This window comes from Leptodactylus fuscus, chromosome 5, assembly GCF_031893055.1.
Source record: "Leptodactylus fuscus isolate aLepFus1 chromosome 5, aLepFus1.hap2, whole genome shotgun sequence".
In the NCBI taxonomy this organism is placed as follows: Eukaryota; Metazoa; Chordata; class Amphibia; order Anura; family Leptodactylidae; genus Leptodactylus; species Leptodactylus fuscus.
The window spans coordinates 136,983,574-137,008,395 of NC_134269.1; the positions used below are offsets into that span (position 1 = coordinate 136,983,574).

Below are 24,822 nucleotides of genomic sequence, written 5' to 3' on the forward strand. Positions count from 1 at the left end.
TTCAGCTAAGAACAGGAAACTGAGGCTACAATTTGCACAAGCTCATCGAAATTGGACAATTGAAGATTGGAAAAACGTTGCCTGGTCTGATGAGTCTCGATTTCTGCTGCGACATTCGGATGGTAGGGTCAGAATTTGGCATCAACAACATGAAAGCATGGATCCATCCTGCCTTGTATCAACGGTTCAGGCTGGTGGTGGTGGTGTCATGGTGTGGGGAATATTTTCTTGGCACTCTTTGGGCCCCTTGGTACCAATTGAGCATCGTTGCAACGCCAAAGCCTACCTGAGTATTGTTGCTGACCATGTCCATCCCTTTATGACCACAATGTACCCAACATCTGATGGCTACTTTCAGCAGGATAATGCGCTATGTCATAAAGCTGGAATCATCTCAGACTGGTTTCTTGAACATGACAATGAGTTCACTGTACTCCAATGGCCTCCACAGTCACCAGATCTCAATCCAATAGAGCATCTTTGGGATGTGGTGGAACGGGAGATTCGCATCATGGATGTGCAGCCGACAAATCTGCGGCAACTGTGTGATGCCATCATGTCAATATGGACCAAAATCTCTGAGGAATGCTTCCAGCACCTTGTTCAATCTATGCCACGAAGAATTGAGTCAGTTCTGAAGGCAAAAGGGGGTCCAACCCGTTACTAGCATGGTGTACCTAATAAAGTGTCCGGTGAGTGTATATCAATTAACCAGTTGTCAGCAACCTCCTACTCCCTCCTCCCCTCTCCATAGAATTCTATGTGCAAACTGGATATAGAGACTGATCTCTGTAAAAAACAAACAGTCTAAGTGAAGATAAGAAAGAGGCAAGTGACACAATAACTGGTGGAATAAGATATATTACAGAATCTTATATAACCTGTACTATTCATGTATGAAAAGTTGTTTATAAATGTAAGCATTTGAGATGAGTGAACAGTGAAATATTCGAGATTCGATATTTGATGTAGGAGAGCTGAGTGTACGCTGAGCTCTACTACATCCAGAGATGTAGCAGAGCTGGAGGTCACCTGATTTCAGCAGCCAATGAATTTTTAAAAATTTGTTTCAATGCCCCCGTTGTCGTAGTTCCTGTCCCACCTTCCCCTGCGCAGTTATTGATGCAAAAAAACGCACCAGGGAAGGTGGGAGGGGATACAAATTTTTAGTGCATTTGCCTCAAGGTATTCAATTGTAATCGAATACCTCGAACGGCCTAATATTCGATCGAATAGCAATTCGATCAAACGCAGTTCGCTCATCTCTAGTAGGCATGCTTTAAGTTGAAATGTGCCTAAATGTATGTCCACATGGGACAGATAAGCTGTAGATTTTCAATACAGCTTTCCAAAAAGAAAATCTGCAGGATATTACTGCAGCAATGGAGTGAATGACATTTTAACAAATCTCATACACATGCTGTGGAAATGTTAATACAAAAATTGACCTGTGATGCATGTCTAAAATCCACAATATGTAAATTTATGCGGTGGATTTTTACAGTAGGTTTCACCCTTAACACTATATAAAGTGAATTCTGCTTCAGATACGTGGCAAAATCTGTAACAAATCCACATGTAACACATGAGGATTTTGTCATGGATTCATTGTGGATTTTGCCTCATACTTGCTTTAAAATAATAGTGCATGTGGATGTAACGTTATAAACAAAAAGCAAGATGTATTACTTTTAGTAGCAACACTGTTTGTGTCCAATGACAGTTAATGGAAATTATAGCTTTTAACACAATTTAGCTTTGCATATTGTTTATAATGATGTAGATGTGATGAAAAACGGATATCATCCATATCATTCATTTTTAATGGACCCAGAGACTTGGAATGCATAAGAAATTAAATAAATAAAAACTCACTTCAATGGGTTTTTAAAATAGTCCACAGATGTCCGTTTGCAGCCTCTCTGCCGTCAATCCTTATTTTTTGGAGGAACACAAAGTCCTGTATGTCCAACTTTGATCTCCATCCAAAAGCGTGGATACACGGCGGAGGCTGCAAACGGATCCCTGCGAATTGTTTTAAGAACCCATTGAAGTGAATGGGTTTTTAAATGGAACGCTTGCTAACCGTTCCCAATCTGTTTTTCTGATATTAAGGTGTATTCATGACAGACAGACACCAGGCGCAAGTGTGAATACTTGATAGTATTTGGTGATTGTCTATTTTATTCTACCCTTTTGTTTAGACAACAGTCAGCGACTGGTAGGTTGTATAATTAATGCATTCATCAGTCACTCAATTAGTTTTTCTATGAACCATAGAAAATTATCAGCAGGTTTCTCTGAATACTTCCACCACAAAAGCATGAGAAAAGCTGAAAAGAGGGGTTTCTGAGAAGGTATTTCTTTTGGGATTGTTGTAGGTAGCCCACTGTTCTCAGCTTTTGTATTGAAAAGGTTGAAATCCACAGTAAAAACCTGCAACATAAACTGACACACTGTGGGTTTTCAGCGTAGCATGTGGATAAGATTTGGGTATGTCTTATCCACTTTGACCCAACTAAACGTTACAATATGTCAGCTGCCAGCAAACAAGTGGCTAAACTTCTGTATGTCCCACGTGGATGTACCCTAAAAGGTCAACCTTAATTAATTTTTATGAAAATATTATTAATAATGCAGTGAAATAAAAATAAATGCATAGTTTAAAGAGGTTGTTCGGGAAAGAAATAATTTTAAAATAGGCCAGGTAAGGTGAAAAAAAAAAATCATAATACTCAGCTGTACCCGATAGTCCGGTGTCCTCCCAGCGTGATCTGGTCCTTCTGCTCTGGTGTCGTCTCAAAGTGAAACTCATCGCCAACTGTGACGTCCCAGATCCCTTCTGCTGAATCCGCTGATCGGTCTCAGCGGCATCAGGAAGTGACCCTCGGACGTAATAGGAAATGATGTCACATCTCCTTCGCTGAGGCCACTGATTGGACTCAGCAGTCACCTGAGCTGGGGACTACTGCTGGAAGACAAGAATGGACCAGCAGGACTAGACTGCACTGAGAGACACCAGAGCACTGAGGAAAGGTGAGCGTGATTTTTCTTTTTTCACCTCACCTGGCCTATTTAAAATATAAAATTTTTGCCTAGACAACCCCTTTAAGTCTTGCCAAAGCTCCTTGTCTCTTCTCCACCTTCCTTTGAATAGGAATTCTGAAAACCAGCTGAGGACTTGAGTAATCTTGCAGACAGAATGTGTTACTGCCTGACAAAATTCTGACATATATCAGCTTGTCCAGATTGGCAGTGTGCTGACAGTAGACAAGTAAAAAAAAAGAGCAGCTTGGCAGCTTACAATTCCTCATCCCAAGCTGTGGTGATATTAAAAAAAAAAAAAAAAATCAGTTTTAGGAGAGGAATCGTAGAATTGCCATAGTTTTAGGTCAACCACATGTCTTTGGAACCAAAATTCCTAGTTTAGAAATCTTACTGTATCTATCTATCTAAAGTATTAAATATTTGCAAGTCTCTTAAATTAAACTAAAAACCAATACAATTTACAAAAGCTAAAAATCTGTGAAACAACTCTGTGTAGCAGTATATACATATATATTTACACAAAGGAATGCCCCAATGTTTCAATATATTATTCATACTTAAATATCCTTGCTTTAAATAAAAAAAGGTACATCAGTTAGCTCATGGAAAGCTGTGCATTAAATGCTCCATATAAGTAATGTAAATATGCTATCGTACCGAATTCCATGGTCCTGGATGCCATGAAGCATCAGCAGGGCATATGTGTGTATTACACTGCGCTACATTTGGTGGTTTATCGAGGATTTCACAATTTTGATCGTCCAGAACCTGTCCACTTGTCAGTTGGCATATCACCAGTCTTGTTCTCATTCCTCCGCCGCACGTCAGGGTACACTGTAATATAAAGGCAGGCTTTAACATTTTGAAAAGGTATGTAACTTTTTGCATAGTTTCAAAATTCGGTAATGAAGGATGTGAACATACATAGAATAACTAGTAATGAAAGCTGAATTGTAACACCATGTAAACTCTAAAATTAATCAAATGATATAACAGATTTTCAGTAAGATCTGATAGTTGTTTGTATTGTATTATAGTATGACTGTATTTCGCAAGCTTTCACTTGTAAATATAAAAATGTCGCATAATAGAGATAAATATCAATTAACTGTATTTCATGGTAATAACAAAAACTTTTATTTCTTACCTCACCCCATCTACCGTAATTCCAACGAGGACAAGGCCCAGAATCACAGTGCCTTGAATCGGCAGGTTTGGCTGTTGCATCACAAAAATGACTGATCCTTCCTTCTCTGTCTTGACATACCACAACTCGACGTTCAAAACCACCTGCACATGTACTTGAACACTAGTTAAAACATTGCACAAACACAAGTAAACATTTTATAAGGTAGCAAAAATGTAAATTAAAGACACATGTACGCTGCATTAAAACATCTTGATGCTATTGTAAACCAAATGTACAGTGAAGCTGTATGCTTTATGCCTTGTAGTCAATGCTTTGTACATTCTCTTGTAAGAAACTAGCCATAAAATAATCTATTAAAGGGATTCTATCATTAGAATTCCCTTTTTGAACTAAGACCACATTGGAATAGCCTTAAGAAAGGCAATTTTTCAACTACCTTCTCCAACGACGGCTCTGTCTTCTTTTCCCGATCACCTCTTCGCCAAATCATTGACCGCCTCCTTAGCTGGCAGAGCCAACTGTGCATGTCAGTTCGGCCATTTTCCTGTGGCCTCTTACACGAGCGTTCATTCAGCCACAGGAAAATGGCTGAACTGACATGAGAAGTTGGCTTTGCCGGCTGAAGACGCAGCCAATAATGTGTCGAAGAGCCGGTCGGAGAAGAAGACAGTGGCATTGACGGACAGTACCCACAGTGCTTTCTGAATACTCATTTGCATACAGCAAAAACTAAACAACATCATAACAGCGGCGCGGATCAGAATAATAAAGGTAGGAGAAGAATAGTCTTTCTTAAGGTTATTCCGACGTTGTCTTAGTTCAAAAAGGGATCTAATGAAAGAATCCCTTTAATGGAGCAAAACTCAAAAAGTGAAATTGCCGCATTTATAGTGATGGCCTATGCATAATGACAGAGAGCTGCAATACATGTATGGTCTTCTACACCTATGAGATCATCTTCTTCCTTAAAGTAAGAATATCTGAAACATTAGTTATTAATTGCCTGCAAGTTGACAAAAATGTATTTTGAAGGATCAAGTATAAATGGGTTTATTCATACATGGCACCTTTCAAGATTCTGTCCAAACTTCTCTTTCTCTCTAGCTATACACTTGGCTTAGGACAGTTTATCTAACTCTTTATGGTCCTGATTTTATTTCATCATTTTTCCAATATCCCATTCTACTGGTGTACAAAAACTACTATTTACTGCACGTCATACTTTTCTTAGTTTCTCATAGTTTCCTACTATGCTGAACACCTCACCAGGCTCTGCCATACACTTCTGCCCTCATCTCCACATAGCATCTTGTATGTAACTTTGAACTACACCAACTACTCTGATATTCTTGTACATTATGTACCGCATTCTACAATATATATAATTGAGCTATTATTACTTTATTTAGTTATTCCCTTACATCTAAAAATGCATAGGATCCTTTTATTCAGGTGGGACATGAGATCACATTGTGACATGCTGAAAAGTACATGCCTCTATGTTCCTGTATGCATGGACTGCCTCACACATGCTCATCATAAGGTGGGGCACAATCTCCTATTATAATTGCTGCTGACAATTAGACAGCTCCTGTCACACAGTTAAAAATTAAGTAAATGGCAGTTCATCCTCCCTGACTATATACTTTTTCTGGAAAATACAGACTGTAGGATAAGTACATGGTTCCCCAGCACCAGAGTTGGCACTGTCTCTGGTTACCCATGTGATGCTGTTCTGAGGCATCATGGGAATGATAGTAAAGCACAGAGAAAGATATATATAAACACCAAGAAGAAAATAGGAAGAATTGCAGAAAAGGTCTCAAAGAAAAAGTAAAGGCAATATACAATGAACCTCAGTATGTGTAATAACTAAATATTGCAGTAAAAACAGTATAGAAAATGGAATACAGGATGCAATTTTATAACATAAGCAAAGTTTGTTTTACAATAGAAAATATTTCTTACTGCTCCCCATGGTCCAGTCCTCCATTGGTTTTCTTGACTAGTAGTAGCTTTGTTTCGCTGATTGTCTTTGCTGCTTATATCATGTTCTCTAAATCTATGTGGGATCTCGGGATGAGGAAATCTCATTGGATGGTTATGGTTACCAGGAAACTGGCTAAATGTTTGGCATGGAGCCATATTACACTCTTGCTCCATTATAGGTTTGGTTTCTGGATCACAATTTTCTTCATCAATTCTTCCATGATAACTGGTGCACACAACTTGTCTAATAACCATTCCTTTTCCACAAGTCACTGGACACTGGACACAAGAGAATTAGAAGAAGCTTATAGGAAAGTGTTAAGGAAAATTAAAGGAATAAAAATGCCATTAATTTTGCTTACAGGTGACCAATCTCCTGACTTCCATTCTCCACAGGATGTAAAACAGGTGGAAACTTCAGGTGGACGAGGTAAATGGGTACAAAAGTTCTCATCAGCCACACCATCAAGCACATCTCTGCAGCTCACGTAGCGAGCACGATTACCTCTTCCACACGAAGCAGAACACTGAAATTTTCCAAAATGTTTTATGCTCATTAAATAGATTAAGTGCGTTTTTCACAATATACATAATCTTTTCCAACTAGAAAGGATTAGAGATGAGCGAATACTATTCCAAACTCTAGTTTTGAATACCTCGCTCCCATAGGAATGAATGGGAGTGGGCTAACTGCAAGGGGTTAAGCGCCGGCCGGCATGCGGCTGCTGGCATTCATTCCTATGGAGCGAGGTATTCGAACCTGCAGTTTCGAATACTATTAGCTCATCTCTAGAAAGGGTCAATCCAGCATTAATGAAATTGGCATATGTCACACTGTAGGAGAGAACAGCACACTTCACATATGGTGTGATATTCTTAATAAATTTCAGTAGGCCTCATTTAATAAAACTGCCCTTGTTGCTCTTAGCAACCAACTATATCACAATTTTAACTGGTTGGATGCTATGGGCAATTTGGACAGCTAGCGAGCTCTTGAATAGCAGCACCATAATGTTATAATAACATTACATTAACACAGACAATACATAGGGAAGTCTTCAATGTCATCTAGATGCTTAAATGTGAATAACCATGTTGGTTAAAAAGACATATATTTATCAAATGGAAAAATTATATATATATATATAATTATTGATCATGTATGACAAAATTCTTCCTGAAAACTATAAAGGTAGCAATATGTTTAGACTTGCAGTGTATCAAATGTGAACAACAGTCTGTAAACTATTTCTTCTAGACTAAATACAGATTACATGGCACTTACTGGTGTCCATGATCCATATCGCCACTGTGCATTCTTTTGTACTTGATCTATAGAGATTGTTGGGTATACACGAGAGTGTGTCGGACATGGAAGTCTTTCACAGTCCTGTTGATACAAGACTAACATAAATAACAATAATAGTATATTATAACAGTAGTTTAAATATATTGCAGAAACAATATAGTAAAAACATTGTTTACAAGCTCTGGAGATACAATGAAATAATGAAGTTTAAATGAGCAGAACATCCCCAAACTTACTATTACGTAGATAATAAAGATTCCATTTATTTAACTTGATTGTCCTTTTTTTATATTGATGACCCAACATAATGATAGGTCATCAATAAGAGATCAGTGATGGTGTGACAACCGAGATCCCAGCGGATGAACTGTTTGAAGGAACTGCAGCACTGGTGTGAGTGTCGTGACCTTTTCACTATATTACAATACATCATACACTATGTATTTCATAAATACAATGCAATGTAATTATAGCATCATCCCATAGAAATGAATGGAAAGAGGACTTAATTACATTGCATGGATGCTAAGAAAAAGATGCTTTGTGTGATATAAAGAGTGAAAAGGTCATGGCCCCTTTGAACAGTTTATCTGTAAATCTCATCCACTATGTAGCTACTGTGAATTGTAACGGGCTAGCTGCTAAGAATTTATGTAAGCAAATTGTCCTAAGTGTTTTTTCAAGAAAAAGAACAAATTAGTAAATAGTTGGTAATTTAAAACTAATGAAAGTTATTATGAAGTAACTCTACTTGTCTCTGTAAACAAATATACAGTACAAAACAGATATTTGCCTGGCTATCGGTAGGTCTAGACGCTGCATTGCATTCACGTTCATCCAAAGAAATTCCATAGGCTCCTGTACTACATTTCACTGTGCGCATTTGATAGCCATGTCCACAAGTAACTGAACACTGGAAAGGAAAGATTTACAATTAGCAAGAAAACTATGGTTATATAAAGAATAGAAATGTTTGTTTTAAAGCTGCTTTCACATGAGTAGGTAAACTTATACTTACTATTCTATAATGGAAGATATGTTTAGGTATATATAGTGCCCTTTAGTCGTGTACATATGTAATAGCAGTTTATTATGCACTACTATTTAAAAACTTGCTGGATGACCTTTTGTATTGTACTGTTCATACCATAGGGAGACTTTATAACTTGGTCCCTGATTCACACTGTTAGATAAGGCCTGGTGCTCTTTGCTCACCTCCAACATCAGTTGTCACCACAATAATCCAACATCCAAAGTATGTGAAATCATGTTATTTGCCCGGTATGTACTGTATTAAACACTCTGGTACCTGCTGAATGCGGCCATATTAAACCTATAATACCTCCTAGTGATCTGACCCCAGCATGTTCTACCGGACATAATAAACCAGTCGCTAAGTATATAAAAATTATATATGTAAACAATATTACCCTACTCTATAGAAACAGAAGAAATATTTGAGAACAGTGCATCTTAATAAATTACATATTGTACCGTGAACAAAGCTGCAATGCAAAGCTATATTTGCTTTAATTACTAGATAATACAACAGTGGCTAATCAAACATGACCTTAAGGCTGAAGCCTCACAATGCGAAAATGCGGCGTTTTGGCTACGGCTAAAACGCTGCGTTTTACAATACCTGCCAAGTAAATGGGAGTCTGGCTAATCCCATCCACACATTGCAGAAGAAATCTAAAGCAGAAAAGCTTTTTTCACGTTTTGTGACATTTGCAGCATGTCAATTATGCCTTCTCCACCTCAGGACCGCCCACTTGACAGTAGAGAACCTACCACTGGGTGATGAGACTAACAGCATTTAATGCTTAGGAATGGTAGGGGCTAGAGGAAAAAAAAAAAAAAAACTGCAACGGAATCAGTAGAATAGGATGAAAATAATTGGAAATGGTGAAGATGGGAAAAGGTGCTCTGTAAGGCTACGACTCCATGCAGCGAAACATATTTTTGAAAACTCTGCGGAAAAATATGCAGTGAAAATGCATTGTGTTTTTTTTCCGGTGTTTTAATTGAGTTTTTGCTGCATTTTTTTCCCCCACCATGCTCAATGACTCTGCTGCCATATGCCAATTGCATAAGAACTTTATTGTGTTTAAACTAAACTTTATTTGGTTTTACCTGTATGCTTTGGATTATGTTTTCATGAAACAATAATGAATTCCCCCATGCTAAGCGAGTATGCGCTTCCTGCTGTAGTAAGGGCTGTACTGTGTGTTCGGAGTCAGTCTGAGTCTCCCTACCTCTATTTCATGCTGCCAAAAAGAAGCACTAAGTGAAAAACTGCAGCTGCTTTTCTCTCTTTACTGTCTGAGATTTTTGTTTGCTAAGGTGAAGAAGATTTCTAGAAGATATATTGCAAAGGTTCATGTATGCATATGTTATACTAGCTTATAGAAGAATAAATGTCTTCTAATTTTATAACTACATTATGAAAATTATATACATTTATTTGATACTTACTTGTCCCCAAGCTCCAACATGCCAATAAGCACATTCTTGAAGGTCACAAGTTGTGATGGACTCAGGTTTGAGTTCTGAATTACAATAGTCATCTTTCATATGTTCATCATTCAATACACATGCTACATGTCGACGCCTCATGCCTTTTCCACAAGTCACAAGACACTAATGAAACAGAGAGAAATCTGCTGAGCATGGTAATAGTAGCTAGACTACAAATTGACTCATTTAATAATAACTACAATTGAGGGTATAGAGATGCAGTACAGATCTTAATGAATTAGGCACATCCCTTTCCATGCGCATGATTATAGTACTACTAAGCCACATCAACCTTTCGGAAAGGTCTCAAAGGTGGTCTTGTGCAAAAAACTGCCATAGGGGGCTTGATAAATTCCCCCTAATATATGTATTATAACTTACTATACTTAATGACCGCATTTTAGGGAAAAAAAAAGGTAACGTAGAGCACTAGCTGTTTAAATGAAGAGAACAGTCAGTACATATTCTATCTGTGCTCCAGTACAGTCCACACTCAAGTCTAGTTTCACACAAGCATTTATTTTGGCATCTTAACTGTTTTTGTAACTGCGAAAATCTATTAAAAACACACTGACGAGATTTACAGAATAATTAAGAGTAAAATATGAGAAGCCCTGCTTGCATTTTACTTTCAAAATTCTTTGGGTTTGGCTTTTTTTCAGGCGTTTATCTATATATTTCATTACAGGAATAATAAATCTGAAAAAAAAAATGCTGGAAAAAGCCTGTGTGCCCCCCCCCCCCAAAAAATGCTATAAAAACATTAAACAATACTGGCATTTTTTAAAAAGGAAAAATTTTGTGCAAAGGTAGCCTAACAGCAGTGGAGTAACAATCACGGTCAAAGGGGTTGCAAACGTGACTGGGCCCCGAGAGGTACAGGGCCTGCGACCAGCTGGAAAAGGCCGGGGGCTGGACCATCTTGAGAGCCTGTTTCCCGGACCGCTATATCTATTGTTGATGGAACAGGGTCTAGCTGGGACCCTTTCCAATACTTGACAGCCAAAGAGAGGTGACATCCCCCAAAAAAACTACTTATATTCACTTGTCCTGGACTGGGCATACTCTACGGTGCTGTTCTGGCCGGTAACTAAGGTCCTGCTACCCAGGCCTCACTGCTGGGGCCTGTGATTTGAATGACTTCATCACGCCTCACGTGACCACTGAGGTCCAGTCACAGGCTTCAGCAGTGACATCTGGTGCACATAACCTCAGTTACCAGAGAGAAGAGGACCAAGGAGGATGGAAAAGACAGCCGGATTGATCAAAGATGACCCGGAGAGGTGAGATAAGGTGAGTATAAGTGTTGGTTATTTTTAATTGCTTACCCTGAGCCTCTGATTATGATTCTCTAGGGTCTGAGGCGACCCCAGAGTATAATAATAGCACCAACTTTAGGAGGGGAACTCTTAGTAGCATATCATACTGTGTGTGGGCCACTGTGGATCATATAATACTTTGTGGGGACCACTGTGGATCATATAATATTGTGTGGGGGCAACTGTGAGCATATAATATTGTGCAGGGACCACTCTGGGGCATATTATACTGTCTCAGTATTGTTGACATCCCAGGCGCTGTGCTGCTCAGTCACCGTAGTGCTCACTCACTGAAGTTGTTGGTACTACAGCTGTATCCTTTTCAGTTATCTGAGATATCTCTACAGCACCAGTAATGGTCACCATCAAGAATTCGCTCTAGGGAGGGGGTAGGGAGCTCTGGAGAAAAGTTTGCACCGGGGCCCGCAAGACCTTAGTTATGCCACTGGCTAACAGCCTCATATTCCTTATCCCATGCATGCTTATATAAACATGCCCAGACACAGTATGTGTATCACAAGTTAAGCAGCCTTCTAAAAGCAACAGAATCTCTTGATAAGTTATCACAAAGAAATATGCTAACAATCCTATCAGTCCCTGTATGCCGACACTGTGAGGGTGAGAGAGGAGGTGGGAACATCTGGAGCAAATGGTCCAACAGATTTATTTTCAAGAACTTATCATTATATTCTAGAAACTGAGATCACATATTTAACTTGTTATGCTAAATTCACAATGCATTCAGGGATTACATTACGATGTATGAAACCATAAATCTATATAATATTTGAATTTACAGCTACTATTACCTCACTCCACTCACTGGTAGTCCAAACAGGGCAAGCATGTTCATTACAATGCTGGGTCACTACTTTTTGTTCTTCATTACATTCTGTATCAACCAAACGATGACCAAAGTTGTTCATACAATAAGCTTCTCTTGTCTGCACACCCCGTCCACAACTATGAGTGCACTGCCATTAAGACAAATAAAAAAATGTTTACAATTTTATATTAATCTAGCAAAATGCTACATTAACATTTTCAATAACGTGATCAGGACTGTAGAAATACTAAAAATAAAAAATATGTACCCTAAAAAATTCACCCTGCTAAAAAAAACAAGATGTAGAAAATCAAGGCAAAATTACAAAAAAACATGGGTTTGCAAAGACTACTTTACATGTAAAAAAAAAATGAACCTCAAAAATCATACAGTGAGGCTAGATTCACTGTTGTAGCGGGGTCTCCATCATTCGGGTCCACTAAAACAGTGGTTATCCATGGACACCTGTGGACCCCATAGACTTTTCTCTCTGCAGATTTTTGCCAGAATTCGACGCACATGTAAACCTAGCCTCCAGAAAACATCGCTATTTAAACAAAGGGTGGCAACACTCATTTAGGTGTACTTACCTGGGTCCATTCTGAATACTGCCAGCTAGCTGAAAGGCAGTTCCCATGGCAAGGTTCACGGACCGGAGGCTTAGACTGGCTGATGCAAAATTTATCTTCCACGGGTGTGGTCAGACCTCTAACAGAAGAATATTTTATACAGCGCACATCTAGTGACCGATGTCCAGGTCCACATTGCGACGAACATTCACCTTTGCCAGCAACATACCACCTAGCCAGAACAGAAATATTTATTGATATACTTGTTTCTTATCGTTATCAAACCAAATATTTAATAAGAACTCAAGGATAGCAATTTCTTAACATATCTGTTGCTTGGAACATTAAAGGGGTTTTCCTATCTCCCTGTTTCAGCAGTTTGCCTGCTGTCTCTTGCTCTTACTCCCTTTATCCCCCCCAGCTTGCTGAACAGGACAATATGAAGTATCACAATAGTTATGCAGATCAGATAATATGCAGATGCTTGTAAAGAATGGACTCAGTGTTTTCTGTGTGTTTATACCTTAAGGACATAGAGAAGTTTTATACTTAAAGATGTGGACCTTTTTTTGTTTCTCACTAAAAGCAAGGATGACTATGGGAACCAAAGTAGGGACTGAACTGAGGCTGGGGCTACCAGATTTGATTTCAATGGCACCCACTGGGGGCAATCCATCGTGTTGTAGCTACATCAAATACTGGAAACAGAGAGGCCAGCTATGTGTTTATGAAGTTACACAACGCATCTCTGTATCTGTGTTTTCTTGTAAGCCCAGATCTAATGAAAGATCTCTCTCTGTAAGCCCACAAAAGAGTGAAAATAACATAGGATTCTTGGAAGCGTATTCATTTTTACTGTGTTTATTCTATCGACATAGGAGAGATCAGGATAATGCCATGTTATAAGGTCCTGCACTAACTTTGGGATCAGGAAGGTGTAGTTCCATTTGAAATGTTAATGGAGTTACATAGGTTAATCCCTAGGTAAGGGATGTATTTATTCCTTGTTTGAAATCCGAAGTTCAAGGTAATAAGCTTACTAGTCTCACGGGGAACATTACAGTGCCAAATTTTGGATTTAAACATGTTAAACCTAAAGCCTGGTAATCCTGCAAAATGTGTACGGGTGTTAAGTAAGTTGGGGAGTGTAATTAGAAGTTTAGTAATGGTGAGGAGCATGTTGTACGCAAAAGGGCTAACTTTATATTCATGCCCTCCAACACTTACTTAAGACAGTGATGTCCTAATTGGAATGTAGAGTTATAGCTAGGGGTTCAATTTCAAGGATGAAAAGCGCTTTTATTCTTAAAGATGTGTGAGCACTTGTTTTTTCTATGATTTTCGGTTAGATATGACTTTTTGATCACCGTTTTATTTTATTGATTTGTACTCAACTAGAGATAAGCGAGTACTCCCGACTATCTTGTGATGACCTATCCTAAGAATAGGCCCTCAATCCTAAAGCTTGGCAACCCATGGTAACTCAATACTGTAAACCATCAGTGAACTGCCCCAAACCACCCACTTTTGGGCAATGTTTGTATAAACTTCAACCCCTTCGGAGGTCCAATTGTCAGGATATTGCCAAATAATCAGAATGGTAGGCACTAGAGATGAGCGAATACTGTTCGGATCGGCTGATCCGAACAGCACGCTCGCATAGAAATGAATGGACGTAGCCGGAACGCGGGGGGTTAAGCGGCCGGCCGCCGTCAAAGCGGAAGTACCAGGTGCGTCCATTCATTTCTATGGAGTGTGCTGTTCGGATCGGCTGATCCCAACAGTACTCGCTCATCTCTATACTCAACGTGACCAAAAAATGGCAATTTTTACATTTTTATTTTACAGCATTTACTCTGCAAATAAATAATACGTTACATTTATAGTATGGGTGGTTATGAATGTTTCAATACCAAATGTGTCTTTTTTTACTTTAATTTTATGTAGTAAAACTAATTTTAATGGAAAATGGAAAAACAATTAAAAATATAAATATGAAACGTAAAACCAAAAATGCTTATATAATATACTGTATACGCTGTGATACTGCATTGCAGTACACTTTGTGCTGGTATAGTGACAGTTTATTAAATTCTATTTTCTTCAGAGTCAGATTAACCCTGATGGTGAAATGGGGGCTTCTATAAGCCTCATATTAAAATAAAAATGCATCAATTCATTGTGGGGAATGCCGATGGGAAGTGTAGTTATTACTGCACAGTTTATAAACAGTTACATAACAGTTTGTGACAGCTTGTTCTTGCTGTGATAATGTATATCTTTGAGTATATGTATATAATATGTAGTTGAAGGCAAAGCTAGGGTATATAAATTCACATTTACCTTAACTGGCAATCTATGTTACATGGCTCTGTAATAGGTTCTGGTCGAGACAAATATTCACATCTTTGATCAGAGACAACAGCTTGGTCACTTTTACGCTGGCAGGTCACTTTTCTTTTACGGACACCTGTAACATTAAAAAAGTATAGAGTACATTTCTTTCATAGCAAATTACAAGCAAATTCTGGTTTTTACTATCTTAAAAACCATTTACATAAGTGGTTGCAGGATGCATCATTTACTAATGTAGTCTGTAGTTAGAATGTCTCTGTAAGGCAGTTTCACATTTATTCAGACCGTGTTGCATTTTTTTCTAGAGTGTATTTCACAGAAAATCCTCAGAGTTTTCCTCTGTGTCTTTCTGCATCAATTAAATCTGTTAGCAAAATGCCAGCGTTTCCATAGGTATAATTGTAATGCTGCCATTACCAGCATTTCCGCTGCAGATATTGTTCTGCAATGTGCGTGTAATGTTTTGATGCGGTGTTTCCACCGTGGCTGAAACAATGCATTTTCACAACGTGGGGTCCCGGCCTCAGATGTAAAAGCATGCATGCAGCTGTGTATAATGTCTATGAGAGAGGAGAGAGATCATGGCATCTGCGGTACTTTACAGGGTAATCCTAAAAACAGCAAATCCAGCAAGTGTGAAAAGAGTATAAAGCTGAGCAAGATAATTAAAAAAGGAAATAACTACTTTATTTATGGTGGCATGAACTTGTTGGCATTCAGACACATATACTATAGGTACTTTTTAAGAACATGCATAACATTCTAAAATTGTATAAACATTTTCACCTTTTCACCAAACTCAGCTATTTGTCACGTTAATGTATGAATTTTCACACTAATATTAAAAAAACACTATCTGTAGTTTAACATTTTTGGCAGCTTTTTTTTATTAAGTGCATGTTGAAATTTACCTTGACAAATCTTGTTGCAGGCTTGCCATGGCCCATACTTGCTCCAAGAAAATTGGTTGAATGTATCCTCAATAGGAATATTGAATGTGTATCGAACATCAGGATTGTATAAATTTCCTACACATAGGATCTGGAACAAGATTGATTAAATTGCATATGAAACTACATCACCGACATTTCTGACAACTAAATCTAATAAAACATGGCATAGTAATAATGTGAGAGAAAATACAAGCATTATGATATGTCTGCCTCAACAAATCTAGTCAAAACATGTGACGCATAGCATAAACACACTAGAAACTTTAAGGAAGTTTTCTTGGTATAATTGCACTCACAAGCTTAAGGGCTCTGTAGGACTTGGAAAGAGTCCTTTTCTCCCTTTTCCCTCTTCATTTATAGCACCAGTTTTCATCACCTGTAATCCAGAAAGAGGGAAGATGAAGATTGGACCAGTTCCTTAAGAGGTGAAAATATACAAAAGAAAGGAAAGGATGACCCTTTCCAAAGTCTCCAGCAGAACCCTTAACTTCCTGAATGATTATTTTTAATCAAATATTTTCATAAATTTTAATATGATGCTATGTATTATGTTTCAACGGGCAGAAAATATCGGTTTATCGTACATTTTATAATAAATCACCATTATTGTTGAAGTTGTCTGAGGGTAAGTTCACATGGAGTTTTTTGGTCAGGGTTTTGAGGCTGTATCCGCCTCAAATACCTGACCAAAAAGACGGCTCCCATTGAAATCAATGGGAGCCGCTCAGGTCTTTTTTCCGGGAGCCATTTCTTCCGGCTCCTGGAAAAAAGAAGGGAGATGTTCATTCTTCAGGCCAAGTCGCCTCGCAATTCGGCCTGAAGACACACCCTCCTCTGGACTAAGCCCATTCATTGTGCGTAATCCGGAGCAGAGTGCGCGGCTGGATGCCGATGCAGTGCACTGGCTTTCAGACACGGCAACCCAGTTTTTGGATAGGAACTTGAGGACGCCTCCACATCAGGTTCCGATCCAAAAAAACCTGTGTGAACTTACCCTTATAGAAGGAACTAACACTAAGATGGATAACGCACATGTTGAATAAATATACCCAACTGCCAACATTTGCTATCAAAATGAGAAAGTCACATTTCAAGTTGCACAAAATTTAGCAGGAAAATTTGCAACATTTGTCTAGTTACTGTAAAAAAGTAAACAGGTGAGAAAAACTTGTGGCACAAATGTATGAATCCCCATAGGCAGTGGCGTAACTACCACCATAGCAGCGGTAGCAGCTGCCACAGGGCCCGGGACATTAGGGGCCCGGTGACAGCTGCTACCGCTGCTATCATTATTCTCGGAGGTCTTTTCGGACCCCCGAGTATAATGATCGGGGCCCCCTGTTGGTGGAATACTTTCCACCAACAGGGGGCCCCGAAGCTGCAGCAACGGCTGAGACACAGGAGCTGCAGGTCTGGCTCCTGTCAGCGCTGCAGGACGTTCCCCCTCTCTCCCCCCTCCCTTTCTCTGCTGTCCTCTGCCCACCAATGAGAGGAGGAGGCGGGGCTTATCCCTGCCGTCCAGCACAGAAGAGAAGAGGAAGAAGCTGCTCTAGGAAAATGAAATACGTACTGGGGTTACTTATTACTATCAGGCATTTGGGGGGATTACTTGTGTTTTAGTAACTCCATGTGCCTCATAGTAATAGCAGTTAACCCCATCATCTCCCTCACATTAACCCTTGTTTGCCTCACCATAAGAGTTACTGATATGTGAGACATTTGGGGGTAATAGTAATGAAGATACTTTATTATTACCTCCATGTCTCTCACATATCAGTAACTCTTATGGTGAGGCAGACAGGGGTTAATGTGAGGGAGATGATGGGATTAACTGCTATTAATATGAGGCACATGGAGTTACTAAATTGTAATGCACAGGACCAGATTTTTTTTTATCCACAATTTGTCCTGGTATAGCGGTCAGCGGTGACAGTATTTAGTCCTGTAGGGGCCACTAAGGGACATAATACTGTGTGCAGGGGGCCACTATTGGGCATAATACTGTGTGCAGGGGCCACTAAGGGACATAATACTGTGTGCAGGGGCCACTATGGGACATAATAGAGCGCGCAGGAATGCGTAGGAGGGACTCGGTCGAGATCTTCGGTGTCGGGGGGCCCCATGTCAAAAGTTCGCCACGGGGCCCCGCCATTCCTAGTTACGCCACTGCCCATAGGATACATAATGAGAAATTGATATAGTCAGATGAGGGCATTTGCAAGTTGTCTTGACTATGCAGTGTTTAACAAATTATATTCAATACACACCAAATAAATGATTGCATATATATAATTGACTTATTGCACAAGACGTCATTAAGGTATGTGGGCCAATAACAGAATTGTTCTAAAGGAAGGAATAAACTGCAGTTCCTAATTCACCAAATCAAGTGACAAACCAGGTTACCTGAAGAATTATATCTTCTTCCAGACGATCTGTACAATTTATTCTTTCTATTACATTGTCTGAACCGCTGTATTCCAATACAGAACCTCTCACATTAACTTCCCTTTTAAACCTGCTCACTACAAAATTTCCATTGAGGACAAAATTTCCTTGGCCATCTGACAGAGCTGAAATAAATTACAACAATATATGTTAGATACAGTAATAAAACTGAAGAGACTAAGACTAGGTTCAAATTCATGTAGGAGTCTCCATAGGAGACTCTGCTGCAGATTATGTCTAAGGCTAAAGCCCCACATTGCGGAAATGCAGATTTTTTTGTTGCAGATTTTGCTGCAGTTTTTTTTGAGCCAAAGTCAGGAGTGGCTACTAAAGGAATGGAAAATATAAAGTACTTATACTTCTATCTTCTGCTAAATCTCCTAATTTCAGCTCAAAAAGCCACAGCAAAATCTGCAAAAAAACAGCTGCATTTCTGCAACATGGAGCCTCAGCCTTAGGCTAAGGCCACACGGGACGACCCGCAACTATAAAGTGCTGCGGGAAAAACCGCAGCAGGAACGCATCGCGGTTCTTCCTGCAGCGCTGATGCATGCAGTAAGAAGAAGATGAAGAAGAAGGAGGAGGACGCTCTGCATGGGACTGCATACTGGGTAAGTAGCTTATACTACTGTGTAGGGGGGCCTAGTGTGGAGTATATAATACTGAATGTGTGTGTGTGGGGGGGCTACTGAGGAGCATATAATACGGTGTGTGGGGGGAGGCCTATTGTGGAGCATATAACATTCTGTGTGGGGGGCCTACTGTAGAGTATATAATACTGTGTAGGGAGTCTACTGTGGAGGATATAATACTGTATGTGTGTGTGGGGGGCTACTGAGGAGAATATAATACTGTGTGTGTGGGGAGGCCTATTGTGGAGTATATAAGACTGTGTAGGGGCCTACTGTGGAGCATATAATACTGTGTGTGGGGCCTACTGTGAAGTATACAATACTATGTGGGGGCCTACTGTGGAGCATATAATACTGTGGGGGGCACTGTGAAGCATATAATACTGTCTGGGGGTCACTGTGGAGCACATTGTACAGTGTGGGGGCCACTGTGGGTCAGATTGCACTGTGTGGGGTCCCTTCACTATTTATATCATACAGTATCTATTTTATTGCAGACGTGATATTAGTACAGGCCGTAATAACATTACACGGTCACTATAAAACAGATTCTGTGCGATGTAAATAGTGAACATTAATTGTTCAAAAGTACCAAATGCAGAGACTATTACTTCTCAGTACTAAGTTGTTTGTATCATTGAAAGCTCGGTGAAACCCCATTTAGCGACTGTATTTTGCAGGTCTGTAATTGTCTGCAATTGTGGATCCACATGGTATTAAGGTTAAATTGCCATGTTGGCACTTTGTAATTTAGTGGGAGTGGGTTGCAGTTTTTGGCGCTCTGTCTCTAAAAGGTTCGCCATCACTGACTTAGATGGTGAGCTCTAGAGAGGAAAGCAAGACATGCAAATCCCACGGGGGCTACCAAGAAATCATAACACAGCAAAAGAGGATTCCATGATTTTAAAGACAATAAGGAGCAACTAAATAGAGTTATAATTAAGGAACAATGCATTCCGAGGAAATTGTTTTAACATTTAGAACTGGAGTTTTTGTTGTGTAGACTCATATATTTTTTGTATTTAAAAAATGGTGACTACAATACAAATGTTGTCATACACTTACCAAGGTAGTTGTCATCATCCGGTCGACCAGAGTAGCTATGCTGATGAACATCAATGTTTGTTGCACCAGCAGGAATTTTAACAATAATATTATATCCTAAGAAGAAAATAAAAATTGTATAAATGTAATTTTAAGCTCTGGATTTAGGCCCTGCTATTCATTAATTTATCATAATAACAATAATCAAAAATACAGAGATTAATTCAATTGATCTTGTTTAAGTCAGAAATTCTGAATAAATTAAAGGAGTATTCTCACTAATGAAAATGGCTGCTATGTTACTGGCAAAACATGGTCAATGAAATACAATATAAATGGTCATATTTATTAGTAAAAATACTTGATTGTATTCTTAGTTTAAACTCCCCATGGGAACCACATAGTTTGGGGATCTAACTGAATAAAGGTGGGGGAGCTGTACATAGGCAATGGTGAGTTCCCTGAATTCCCCTGCATAACATTCCAAGCACTGATATGATGCATTGAGTGGATTTTACTTTAATACATGCAATATGGTTATTGGACAGAAGACAGAAACCCGGCAGTTAGTGTACACCCGTGAGCATCTTCTGGTCTCCGCAGCAAAACCTTTTTTTTTAAAGCCGGAAATGCAGAGTTGTGATGAGTAGAGTCCTCCAGTGCCTCAAGTGCAGTCATCTCTGAAGGCTGCTGCTTCCTGGAGACAGGGACCACAGGTCTCGAAGGTACTGGTGATGGGGCTGCATTGCGCATCGATGCGCCAGAGAAATAGGAACCAGCCTCACTGTCCAAGGACGGCTGGGAATCTCCAAGCTGGAGAAAATAGTTTCATATGGGCATATCAGGTGCCTGGGACATTGGAGGATCCCCACAGTATCATTCTGGGTGCTTTGCGCATATGAAAGCAGTAAATCGCTTTAGTGAGGCTGCAACTGGAGCTCAGCGAGACACGTCTAGACGCTTCCATGCTACGACACGCCCTCCGTTTGAGTTTTTTTAGAATACTTATTGTGCTAAGAAATCTGCTTTTGCTTAAATGAAGTTTAGTTGATTTTTTTGTGGATAGGTGAATTTTATGTTTATACTCCCAGCAGCAGTCCTCAAATTTCAAAAGGCCTTAAAGGTGTTTTCCCATCTCATCAACTTGTTCCCTATTCCTAGAATAGCAAATAAGTTGCACACTGACCGCTGGGACTCACAACCAGCATGAAAATAGTGGTGCTTTGTTCCCTGTTCACAATGAAGCTGTGGATAAACGGACATGCCTCTGTTCCATTCACTTTAATGGGAACACCACTGTGTTGTACTTTAGCTATCTCCAGTAACTCCTTTCAAATGAATGGCATACACTTGTACCTGTCCATCTGCAGCGTACAACCCCGAAGAGAAGACCAGAGGAGAGGAGTATAGATGACACTGCCACCTGCTAGGCCGGGGATGCTCCTCACTCCCTCCAATCCCTCTCCAGGGCTGTCCTGCAGCACTACCTGATGCAGATGATAGTAGTCTTGTTTCTCGTGGGGCACTTCTAGTTGGAAGAGGGGACCTCTCCTAGCTGAGCCAGTGTGAGATGGTGCTCAGAAGAGCCCTTGATGTTAATGCAGGCATGACTCAGGAGTCTTGTGTTGCAGGGTAAACCAAAGAACTCTTTATTAAACATCTTCAACAGTTTCACCAGCAGCTTGCAGATGGGTTACAGATACAGTACTATTTCCCAAAGCCTTGGCCTTAGGAAGTTTGCCAGGAATAACACAGACTCTGCAGAAATACACTTCACCTACTCATCCTCTAATACCACTCCCAACATAGATAGACGTAGATAGGGACTGAAGCGGGGCAGAGAGTCCTGATAGAGACCTGAGTACCTGAAAGCTAGGCCCAGTTGAACTTCTCCTGTCAGGGACCTCTGTTGCTCCTACTGGCACAGATAGCAGATGTCTCTCGGAAACGCACCAAATTTTCTCCCTATCTCAGGGGCTGTTTCCAGCTGAAACCGAGATACTCAGAGAGGCACGAAACCTTCTCCCTATCTCAGAGGCCGTCTCTGGACGAACCTGGTATAAGACGACTTCCTTCTAGAGGCTGACTGGTGTCTGCTGGGATCTAATTCAAGTTCTCCCTCTGCTCCACACAGCAGGGCACATGCAAGATGAAACCTCCGATAGGCTGCAACCACTACTCTGAACTGGACTGAACTGGACTAAATCTGTAACTCTCAACAGTGGACTATAAACCCCCTCTTCAACCCCGCCCAGTGGCCTGTGATTGGCCATGAGGTAGTATAGCATTATTCAAACTACAAAAAGTGCAAATTCTCAAAAAATGGCACATATTTCACATTTAACATAGAGGAAAGTACAAACAAGAAAACCTCAGGGTACAAGTGACAAACAAAACAAAAAGCAGTTCACTCCGGGATGCTGCACATCCACTGCTCCATTTAGAAAGGGCAGCAAAATACTCCCATTCTTGTGATCAATGGAGTGCTCAGTGATCAATTCTTCACCGATCTGCAAATTCTCCCCTATCTTGTGGAAACAGACATGTTTTTACCATAGAGGGAGAAAATTAAGTCAGCATCAAATACCTCTGGTGTCCAACCTAACTTGTATCTCGTCAGACAATTTGGCTTTTCCAACATGGGGCTTTTGTCATTAACATAACATGTCTATGATTAGCTTACAAACAAAACTGGTGGACCACTAGTAGCCATAATTCAGCAAGTCATTATACATTTTGATCATTCTGAAAGTTACCATTTCAAAGGGTATCTTTGAATATCTTAGTTCCAAGCAATGACTGATATCAGGGGTAAATCAATGTCATATCAATTGTCAGCCATGTTAGACATATGTACCACAAGATGGCAGCATTCTCATTCCCTGTTAGTCTGACATTGAAAGAAAGAAATAAAGCCTTCTGATTACTTTACAGAACCGATACACTCTTCACCAAGAGAAAACATATATCACTGATGTTTAATGAATATAATATTTTTGGGGAGTTGTACAAACATACTTTAAACATACATCTCTCATCTTGAAATCCCCTTCTGCACTACTGTAATGAGACAGATTCTGAAGTTCTATGGGTGCCAGTGATACATGGGCATTACTCTAGCATGTATCCACCTTGGCAAAAGTGAAGCCCCCTTACTTTAGCAGGTCTCCATCTTGCCAACATGCATTATTGTTTTACAGTCCTATGAAAAAGTTTGGGCACCCCTATTAATCTTAATCATTTTTAGTTCTAAATATTTTGGTATTTGCAACAGCCATTTCAGTTTGATATATCTAATAACTGATGGACACAGTAATATTTCAGGATTGAAATGAGGTTTATTGTACTAACAGAAAATGCGCAATATGCATTAAACCAAAATTTGACCGGTGCAAAAGTATGGGCACCTCAACAGAAAAGTGACATTAATATTTAGTACATCCTCCTTTTGCAAAGATAACAGCCTCTAGTCGCTTCCTGTAGCTTGTAATCAGTTCCTGGATCCTGGATAAAGGTATTTTGGACAAACAATTCAAGTTCAGTTAAGTTAGATGGTCGCCGAGCATGGACAGCCCGCTTCAAATCATCCCACAGATGTTCAATGATATTCAGGTCTGGGGACTGGGATGGCCATTCCAGAACATTGTAATTGTTCCTCTGCATGAATGCCTGAGGATTTGGAGCGGTGTTTTGGATCATTGTCTTGCTGAAAAATCCATCTCCGGCGTAACTTCAACTTCGTCACTGATTCTTGAACATTATTCTCAAGAATCTGCTGATACTGAGTGGAATCCATGCGACCCTCAACTTTAACAAGATTCCCGATGCCTGCATTGGCCACACAGCCCCAAAGCATGATGGAACCTCCACCAAATTTTACAGTGGGTAGTTTGTGTTTGTCACGGGATGGTTAGAGTCTATACTATAGGCAATGTGTAATATATATTTCATGTGGAATGTATTCTCTAACCTGTTATATACATCAGTGTGTAGTTGGCTGATTGGGGTCTAGTGTGTTAGCACATTGTATGCAAATACCTCTAACTAGTGAGGACAATGGGTGGAGATAATCTGATCAGTGTCTCCAAGAAGATGTTGGATGGTGCATTGTCCATAGTAGACAGGGAGTCTGCTCTCCTTGGCATAGGTGAGGGGGGAAGGATCTGTGGCTCAGCCCTTCCCACCCCCAGGTATAGGTGTAACAGTTTAGTATATAGTATATAGCTAGCAGTTAGTATGTGTTAGCCGGCCTGTGCACAGCTCTGCAGAGAGCCAGAATTTAGTTACAGGACCAAGGAACCAAAGCTATCATTGGATTGTGACTTCTGTGGACTTATTGTTATTACGGTTGATGTGACCGCCGCCGGCTACTAACTTTGTGGATTACAATAAATTGCTGTTGTCTCCCGACCTCTTGCGTCCCTGTTGATTCAAAAGACCATCCGGAGGAAGACGTATACCTTTGCTCCGTGACAACTGGTTGGCAGCGGTGGGATCAACAGCGGATAGCGAGATGGACTACAGCAGCCCAGCGATTAATGGAGCCACAACCTCAGAATACAGGAACTGGACTATGGCAAGTCTACAAGTAAGGGCCCGGGAACTAAACCTGAGTTACCAGGGAAGAACGAAAGAGCAACTGATCGAGGCACTGGAGGAG

At 39.9% G+C, this 24,822-nt stretch overlaps 1 protein-coding gene across 1 annotated transcript in view; it reads right to left on the bottom strand.

Moving 5' to 3' along the window:
- ADAMTS20 (ADAM metallopeptidase with thrombospondin type 1 motif 20) overlaps positions 1-24,822 on the bottom strand; it is a 136,421-nt gene that overhangs the window by 43,652 nt on the left and 67,947 nt on the right. Inside the window, exons 16-28 of the mRNA XM_075275870.1 lie at positions 20,184-20,279; positions 18,445-18,611; positions 15,997-16,126; positions 15,074-15,200; positions 12,752-12,962; positions 12,145-12,309; positions 9,975-10,139; positions 8,290-8,409; positions 7,473-7,577; positions 6,550-6,714; positions 6,167-6,466; positions 4,196-4,357; positions 3,706-3,882 (exon numbers count right to left, since the gene is read on the bottom strand). Coding sequence (XP_075131971.1) covers positions 3,706-3,882; positions 4,196-4,357; positions 6,167-6,466; positions 6,550-6,714; positions 7,473-7,577; positions 8,290-8,409; positions 9,975-10,139; positions 12,145-12,309; positions 12,752-12,962; positions 15,074-15,200; positions 15,997-16,126; positions 18,445-18,611; positions 20,184-20,279 — 2,090 coding nt within the window. The remainder of the gene's footprint in view (positions 1-3,705; positions 3,883-4,195; positions 4,358-6,166; positions 6,467-6,549; positions 6,715-7,472; positions 7,578-8,289; positions 8,410-9,974; positions 10,140-12,144; positions 12,310-12,751; positions 12,963-15,073; positions 15,201-15,996; positions 16,127-18,444; positions 18,612-20,183; positions 20,280-24,822) is intronic.